The sequence below is a fragment of the Somniosus microcephalus genome, chromosome 31 (genome assembly GCF_052327205.1).
Source record: "Somniosus microcephalus isolate GS21.2 chromosome 31, FLI_Smic_1.0, whole genome shotgun sequence".
Taxonomy (NCBI): domain Eukaryota; kingdom Metazoa; phylum Chordata; class Chondrichthyes; order Squaliformes; family Somniosidae; genus Somniosus; species Somniosus microcephalus.
This window is the reverse complement of record NC_141017.1, coordinates 28,541,146-28,550,308: the sequence shown is the minus strand read 5'-3', so window position 1 is coordinate 28,550,308 and position 9,163 is coordinate 28,541,146. Positions and strand designations below refer to the sequence as shown.

The following is a 9,163-nucleotide window of genomic DNA, read 5'->3' as shown; positions in this document are numbered from 1 at the left end:
GAACTGTTGGTAGACTGGGAGCCACCATGGATCAGTAAGCACAGGGGTGAAGAGTGAACAGGACTTGGTGTGAGTTGGTATACAGGCCGCAGAGTTTTGGATGAGCTTTTTTTATGGAAGGTGGAAGATTTGAGGTCTGCCAGGAGAATATTGCAATAGTCAAGTCTGGAGGTAACAAAAGCATGAATGAGGCAATATTATGGAGGTGGAAGTTGGTGTTCTCAGTGATGAAGCTGATAGAGGGCCAGAAGCTCAGCTCCTGGTCAAATAGGACACTGAGGTTGCGGATGGTCTTGTTCAGCCTCAGACAGTGGCCAGTGATGGGGTTGGAATCAGTGGCTGGGGAACAACATTTGTGGCCGGGCCAAAGACAATGGCTTCAGTCTTCCCAATGTTTAGTTGGAGGAAATTGGGGTTCATCAAAGACTGTAGTCAGCAAAGCAGTTTGACAACACAGAGGCAGTGGAGAGGTCGAGAGAGGTGGTGGTGGTGGTGTTTTCAGATGATGTCACCGAAGGGCAGCTTGTAGGTGAGAAATAGGAAGAGACCAATTCTTGCGGGACTTCAGAGGTAATGGCGCGAGTGTGGCAAGCGAAGCCACTGCCGCAGACTCTTTGGCTATGGCTGGATAGGTCAGAGTGCAAGCGGGCGAGGGCAGTCCCACCCAGCTGGACAATGGAGGGGCATGGTGTGGTCAACCATGTTGCAGAGCGGCCGAGAAGGATGAGGAGGGATAAGCGCACCACAGTCACAGTTAGAGAGGATGTCATTTGTGATTTTGCTTAGGGTTGTTTCAGCTTTGGCCAGAGCCTGCAGGTGCTGAGTGATGAACTCTAGATTCCTAGCATTGTCAGAAAATGTTGCAGGGCTATGAGGAGAGCGGGACTAATTGGATCGCTCTTTCAAAGAGCCAGCACAGTCACGATGGGCCGAATGGACCGTGTGGCCCTATGATTCGACCTTTCTGGTGTGTTGGGACAAGTTGGCGCTGGTACTTTCTCACGGTGGCATGCAGCAGGTTGCCGCTGTTTGCTGCTTCCAGACTCTGTAACACCGACTACAGACGCGACCAACTCTGGCTCGGTTCTGAACGGACCAAACTGACCCGACATTGATAAGCACGATAGCAAAATACTGCAGATGTTGGAAATCCGAAATAACAACAGAAAATGCTGGAAAAACTCAGCAGGTCAGGCAACATCCGTGGAGAGAAATTTGAGTTGACGTTTCGGGTTTGACCCTTCTTCAAATTGATAAGCAGGTCACTGGAAAGCGAACACTTGCAGCCCCGCAACCTGCCTCCCAGATGCAGAACCGGCCGAGGCAACTCTACAAATGAGATCCCGTTGCTTCAAATCAGTGCCAATGTGTCTCCCATATGTAGCCAGGACCTCACTGACAGCAATAATAAAACAGTTCAAAACGTGAGAATTATTTTTTTTTTAAACGACCAATGGAGCAGAATGAGAAGCCACGTTTGGAGGGATTTCACATCCCCTTAAAATCAGACCATTGCGTTCATGCACAAGTCCCGTTCGGAGTTTAAATAGTTTGGGATTCAGGGTAGTTATATTAACAGCTATTGTGCAAAAAGTGCGTGATATCTTAGCCGGTGGAGCCTCTCAGACCGATCCCCTACTAGTTATCTTTGCCGTCAAGGACCCCCTCACACACACTCACACTCACACAGATGAAAGCAATTGTCCCTCCTCGAGTCACTTTCCCAAACCAAATGGCCGGCGCGGTTCTGGATGAGAGACCGTTGGCTTGAGCCGGATTTATTTGGACAAGCAGAACTGCATAAACAAACACATCCCGATCTCACTTCTACACCAGCAGCTGGGACCCTTTTGAAATATTAGAAAACTGCATTCAATTAACATTTAATATATATATTTTATATAGATACATAAATCATCCCCTACTGATACAGATTGGCGGTTTTATTGTATAAATTCGTGTTTTGAAATCTCGATGTCACTTTTGATCTACTCCAGTTTAGTGAGCGGTTAGGTCACAGGTACTTAACGTTTTCAACAAAAAAGAATACGGATTTGAATGCCAAAATTGCTTTCCCTGGATTTATTCTTCTTACCCATCTGAACTTGCTCAACCTCTAACGTTGTCTGCCTGAATTGCACTTGTTAATTAAAGCTTGCAATCCACGTTAAATTAAGTAACTATCTTTTTTTACACTACTAACTGTGCAAATGCACGAAGAGTGTGGCAATCTCACTGGTCAGCGAGGCAGGTACTGAGGATCACTGTTGCCTAGAAAAAATGTCGGCTGGATTCTATTTTTGGTGCATAAATAAAGCCCCAAACGCCCTTTAAGAGCCGCCAGGTAGCTCAGGCTCCTACTGTCTTCATGCAATCTTTTCCAAACCTCCTCCAGAATCGTTCAAGATTTCTTTCCAAGAATCGGCGTGTGTTTTTTACACCCCAGTCACTCTCATTTGCCAAGAAGCGGAACAAATCGAAGGCTAAAGGCAATCTTCTATTCCTGTTTAAAGCGCCATCAGGGTTGCATTTAAAAAAAATTCTAAGTATAGAATTTCACATAAAGCAAATGAATCGTTCTCGTCACTCTTCCTGTCTCCCGAAAAAAATGTATCAGCGCTTGCATTACTAAAAATGGACGGAATTTCAGAAATGCAACATTATCTCTTGAATTACATCTCCAATAAGCTCTTCACTGAGATTGTCACCGACACAGGCTTTATGTATGTCCCGTGCAATTAATAATTCTCACTTGTTTATGCATAATCCCAATGTTAGAGGGACTAGAGGAGAATTTTTTTCACACCCAGAGGGTGGTGGGGGTCTGGAACTCACTGCCTAAAAGGGTGGTAGAGGCAGAAACCCTCATCACATTTAAAAAGTACTTGGATATGCTCCTCGAAGTGCCGTAACCTACAAGGTTAGGGACCAAGAGCTAGCAAGTGGGATTAGGCTAGGATGGCTCTTTTCCGGCCAGCACAGACACGATGGGCCGAATGGCCTCCTTCTGTGCCTTAAACTTCTATGATTCTATGATACACAGAATCCCTTTCAAAATGTAACCTCTGTTTCTCTGTACGATAGCAAAATACTGCAGATGCTGGAAATCCGAAATAACAACAGAAAATGCTGGAAAAACTCAGCAGGCCAGGCAACATCCGTGGAGAGAAAATAGAGTCAACGTTTCGGGTGAAAACCCTTTGTCAAGACTAAGGGTTTTCACAAGAGTCTTGACAAAGGGTTTTCACCCGAAACGTTGACTCTATTTTCTCTCCACGGATGTTGCCTGGCCTGCTGAGTTTTTCCAGCATTTTCTGTTGTTATCTCTGTTTCTTTGTAATCGTTCCACTAACAGCACAGCGGCTTGTTAATTCCCCTCAGTGTAAACTTAACACCAAAGCATCCAGTGACTCAGGTGAGAGAGAGGACAATTGCAGGTCACGGCCAACGTTGAGAAGGGGGGGGGGGGGGGGGGGAGTAAATCAGGGATAAGTTTTGCAAAATTCAGCCGAGATCTTAAAGTCTACTTAATAATTAACTGTTTAAAATTACATTTCATTCCAAAAATGTACGGTGTGGGTTTCGCAGGACAGACAATAAACACTAAAAACACATGTTTTGGACGCAAAACAATTTAATGTTGATACATTGTAACTGGTGCCGAAAGCATACCCGGGACACAATTAAAAATAATTTACACAGAACAGTGCCTCTTTGCCAGGTTATATCGTGAGCAATAATTAAAACATGTGTCTCTATTTTCGTTTCAATTACAATATTTACATAGATCAATGTACAGAGGGACCTGGGATTTCACTGACGTAAGGAGATCAAACCATTTGGGGGGTTTTGTGCTCCCGATTGGCCAAGAAACATTTGACGGTATGAATGCAGACTGTCGGATTTGGTTTTTTGCCTCGTTATTTCCTCACACATCTTCTGCAAAATATAACACACCGATATTACCAAAAAAAACAGGGATTAAAGTACAGAGTGCATGGGCTGAGATGCTCCAGTCCATTTGTAAAGTTGCTGATCATAAACCTTATAATGTCAACCAACCCTTCCATAAACTTCCCCTTTGTAACTGGGTGAGCTGAGAACAGATTTGATTTACCGCCCCCTCCCTTTCTAAACGCCTCCAATATATTGATCTGTGCTTAAATATTTGACGAGATTCTCACCATTAATTTGAGTCGATGCGCCAATTTTTAACGTGTTGACATCGCGATTGGCCGGACTGATCATTAATAGGGTAATGATTAACCTCCCCATCACTTCTCATTATGGACTCGACGAGTGACGTCTAAAGTCAGCCAGAATTCCCCCTTTCCCTGAATGAGCACCCACCGTACTTCATAGAAGGTCATGGGGTTTTTTTAAAGCATTTTCTGCCGCTGATTGTCTGAGCCCGACTATATTTCATTTAACCCACCCAACAGTAACATACCAGGATTTGCAGAGCGAAGCATCTTTAAAAGGGAAAATATGTATTAAGGCAAGAGACTCAATATCCAGAAATGGTAGGAACAATTATTATCTGAAAATAAAGTCAACTTAAATAAGTGTCATCTTGGGTTGCAAGCGAATGTGTCCGGTTATACACTGCAATACGCAGCCTGGACCTTATTAAACTCTTGGCTTATCCCAGTTTCCTGCTCTAAATTGCCTCTCTGGTCCCCAATTTAACATCTAACCTGCCGAGAAATTCCCTGTCGCCTAATCGCTAACGCCGCACCTTTATCCCCCCCCCCAAAAAAACCCCAATGATGTATTTTAATAGTTAAAGTGAGACTGACAAGATAATATTAAGGGTTTACTGAATTGGTTTAATTAAAAGTTGTGCAGGAGTTAATAAACGGAACCATTTCCCAGAATCTGTCTAACCCTCACAGACCGAAACATGCTAGGCACCTGCATCTTTAATGAGTTAAATAAAAGAGGATTAAACATTTAATTTACCCTTCCAAAAAAATTCAATGCACCTTGCACGTACAGAGAACGGTGCACTTACAACACAATCAGCTAGTAATTCAAAATAAAAAAAGGGCAATTTCCAGCTTCAGTGTATTTGTAATACCGATTTAACAATTGCTATTGAAAACAGGTGTCTCTAAGTATTAATATTTTGAACAGGTGACGATACTGATAAGCAGGGGCTGCAATAAATCAAATCCCGTTTTCGTTACACGGGACAGTGGGATTGTGAACGGGTTTTGTGGGGGGGATCACATTCTATGATTCCAAAGGCTTCTAATCAGGGCCGGTGGTGACTGGATATCAAATTTCCTTTTTTATTACACGGGGGTCCGAGTTTGTTACGGATTCAGTCCATTTAGTGCCAGTTATTGCAACCGAATAAAAAATGAAAGCAGTGATCTTAAACCATTTAATCGATAAAACCCGAGGTTAAAGCTAGTCTACGGTGAGGGCTAATATAACAGATTTTGAACGGTTGGAGTTGTTACTTTGTTCCTCCCCATTGGGAATAAAACGCCACCGATGTTCTTTTCACAAGCACGTGAAATAAATGAGTGAAGGTTATTTTGTTGAAAGTGATGCATGAAATTGTGAAATCGTAATTAAAATAGTAGGACTTTAAAAATGTTATTGCCCCGACCTATTGTATTATTTTTAAAAGGTGCATCTTATCGATTTTTAGCCCAATTTCCGGACGTGCAGGGAAATCCCGGGATGGGCAGCCCTGTTCTCGAGAGCGACCAAACCTAAATACCAAGTCGGGAATTTAGTGCAACGAACGAATTGAGGACCTTCAGCCGAATGAGAATCTATCTTCTTGATTTCGATTCCAACACAGAGTTCTATCAAATGCTAATGGGGCTGGAACTTTAATCCATATTTTGGGCTTTCTGTTAAATTATAATCCACTTCCATTGAATGTAAACTTGCTTTAATAACATATTTCCAATGCTGCATATTGCCCATAACTTAGTACAACACTTCCTACCTGAACATCCAGGACTCAGTAATGACGGTTGTTAAGTTGTATAATTTTGCTCGCAAAGTTTGCTTCCTGCTGCAAAGGGTCATAATTTAGGTTTAACAAGTTCGGAGAGGGGGCGAGGAGGGCAGAGATCATTGGCAGGACCGGGGGCTGTCCTGTCCTTGCGTAGAGTGGAGGGGAACCGGGGCTGATGATGTTGTCTATCGAAAAAGTCGTGACCGGGGAGGCCGCTTCTACCTTGACAGTCGGCGGGGCTGGGGAACTGGGGCTCAGCGGATTGGGGAAAAGCTTCCTGTTCAAGTCATTCCCTTGGAAAAGGGCTGAGAGCGAGGGGAACATGCTGGCCGGAGACTGAATGGGGCAGTGGTGATGGAAGGCCAGTGTCGGGTGCCCACTGTTTGGGAGCTGGAGCCCATAGCCATAAGGTCCGTAGCCGAATCCTGGGATGAGGTTGCCGTGTTCCCTCAATACTCCAAGCTGCTGCTGGCGCTTGAACCTCTTCCTCCTTCTCAGAAAGCTCCCATTGTCGAACATGTCGGCGGAGTTGGGATCCAGGGTCCAGTAGTTGCCCTTGCCTGGGTTGCCCGGCTCCCTGGCCATCTTGACGAAACAATCGTTGAGGGAGAGATTGTGTCGAATTGAGTTCTGCCAAGCGGGGAATTTCTCCTTGTAATAGGGGAATCTGTTGCTGATAAACTCGCAGATCTCACTCAGAGTCAGCCTCTTCTTGGGGCTTTGAAGAATAGCCATGGTGATGAGGGCGATGTACGAGTAGGGAGGCTTCACCAGGGGGTTCTTGGCCGAAGCCTTCACCTCCTTCACATCCGGAGCTGCCGAAGAAAGGCTCCTCTCCGAGAAGTCCTCTTCGGAGAGCTTGCCTGCTGGCGATCCCTGATATGTGGAGTCCCTTTCATCACCAACAACATCAATGTCCGTCTCTTCAAAACGAACCGACCTCTCAGTCATTTCTGATCCCCAAGTCATTGCAAATTGGACAACCAATAGATTCTGCAGGTTTCCAGCCGGTCGCTACATGGAACAATAGTCAGCTCCGAGGGGGGGGGAAGAAAACTTCTTAAAAGGACACACACACACACACATACACATACAGAGAAAGAGAGAGACACACACAGCCAGACTTCTGCAAACAGGGAAAGCGCCAACAAGCTAAGACGAAAACCTCTTGGCGTTGTTTGTCCTCCTTTGTTGTGTTATTTTGCTGTTGCCGATTCCCAGTACAACAGCCCAGAGCACCGAGCAAACAAACCGTCTCCCACTTTAAATGCACAACTTTTCTCCGATGGTCCCTGACGTCACCGAGGAATGTCGTGACTCCGGCAAACTTGGACCCAGTGACTGAGCAGATGACACACCACAAATCACCAACTTTTTTTACAATTTTTTTTTCTGGCATCCTCCTGACATTTGCAGCCAACACGACGAGAATTTAAAAAAAAACCCCAGCACCGGCTAACTTTTTAAAAATAACTTTTTTTAAAGCTAGTTGCGCACAGCAAATCAGGATTCATTATTGCGATTTGACATGTGTCTCAATTTTAGATCCGATTTCAGTTTTCTTTTAGTTCAAGATTTACATTTAAATATTATTGATTTATATATGATTGCAATGTAGTTTATGTAATGACAGTTTATTAAATATGATGTAATTTCATGGTTTCTATTTAAATATAAAAAGTTGCATATTTTCTGTTCTAAGCTTACGTGTTTGCCTAAAATAACAGCCCGATTTGAAAGCGTTACTTTTTCACAGGAACATAGGAACAGGATTAGGCCGTTCAGCCCCTCGAGCCTGTTCTACCATCTGTGACCTAACTCCATATACCCGCCTTTGCCCCATGTCCCTTCATACCTCTGGTTAACAAAAAAATCTATCAAGCTCAGGTTTAAAATTAACAATTGATCCAGCATCGATTGCCGTTTGTGGGAGAGGGTTCCCAACTTCTACCAGCCTTTGTGTGTAGAAGTGTTTCCTAACTTCACTCCTGAAAGGGCTGGCTCTAATTTTTAGGCTATGTCTTTGGGATGACACGTTAAACGGAGGTCCTGTCTGCTCTCTCTGGTGGGCGTAAAAGATCCCATGGCACTATTGGAAGAAGGGCAGGGGGAGTTCTCCCCGGTGTCCTGGGGCCAATACTTATCCCTCAATCAACATAACAGAAACAGATTATCTGACCATTATCACATTGCTGTTTGTGGGAGCTTGCTGTGCACAGGTTGGCTGCCTCATTTCCTTTATTACAACAGTGACTACACTTCATTGGCTGCAAAGCGCTTTGGTGCGTCTGGCGGTCGTGAAAGGTGCTATGTAAATGCAGGTCTGTCTTTCTTTCTATGCCCCGAGTCCTTAAATATCTTGAAAACTTCGATCAAATCACCCCTTAACCTCTTAAATTCCAGGGAATACCACCCTAGTTTGTCTGCAGTCTCTCCACGCTCCTGTATACAGTCATCAGAGTTTGCTTTTCACTGCTCAACTTCCCGATAATTGCAAGTCTATCAAATAAGACAAACCTCAGTCAAACACCAGGTAGCTTGTTATATTTAGTATGAAATTATAACGAATTCGTTTAAAAATAACTTTTAAAAATGACTTGAACCCGTGCGTTTTAAAGTTGTACATTTGTTAGTCATTTAAAAAAATCTTACGGGTAAAATAAATCGGAATCATCGGAATAGTCAATAAATGTTAATTTTGAAATCTGAAATACAAAAATTATTGAACATTTTATCCCGGATTGAGAAATCCAACTGATATATTGATAATTCCGTCACAACAATATTCAGTTTTAATTAATATATATCTGCAAACGTTCAAAGGGATTCTTTATGTGTCCCCCTCTCGACTGTCGTAACTACATTCTATCATTTCGAATCCTCTCCTACACACACGTCTGCACAGACAGGCAATAGACAGTAATATACACATATGGTGAAATTAGTTTTACCCTTGGGGGCTTAGTATAGCGATACAACGAACTAGACAAATCCCTGTTGGGAATAGGGGTTGGAAGCGAGTGTACATGTTGTGAGGCTGTTACAGTAAAGAGTGCTGGCCTGTGTGAGGATCTGACCGGCAGATGTTTTACTATATCTTTGTCTGCACTCTCACTCCAGATAAAGGTACGGGATCGGATGCCTAAAGATTCTAACGGGATAGCTTTAAGAATTCCTGGGCTG

General features: G+C 43.7%; 1 protein-coding gene across 2 annotated transcripts; it reads right to left on the bottom strand.

Annotated features, from left to right (window-relative positions):
- Positions 1 to 3,616: 3,616 nt before the first annotated feature.
- Positions 3,617 to 7,213, bottom strand: LOC147097680 (forkhead box protein D2-like). 2 transcript variants are annotated; one of them, XM_085971680.1, is made up of 2 exons: positions 5,969 to 7,213; positions 3,617 to 3,939 (listed from the first exon to the last, which is right to left on the bottom strand). In XM_085971680.1, the coding sequence occupies exon 1, from the start codon at positions 6,947 to 6,949 to the stop codon at positions 5,984 to 5,986; it is 966 nt and encodes a 321-aa protein (XP_085827806.1). In that variant the 5' UTR covers positions 6,950 to 7,213; the 3' UTR covers positions 3,617 to 3,939; positions 5,969 to 5,983. The 2 variants fall into 2 exon arrangements, with proteins under 2 accessions (XP_085827806.1, XP_085827807.1); XM_085971681.1 differs by having other exon boundaries at positions 3,617 to 3,936.
- Positions 7,214 to 9,163: the final 1,950 nt, after the last annotated feature.

Coding starts and splice junctions, on each gene's coding strand:
- LOC147097680 (XM_085971680.1), bottom strand. CDS start 6,949: ATGACTTGGGGATCAGAAATGACTGAGAGGTCGGTTCGTTTTGAAGAG.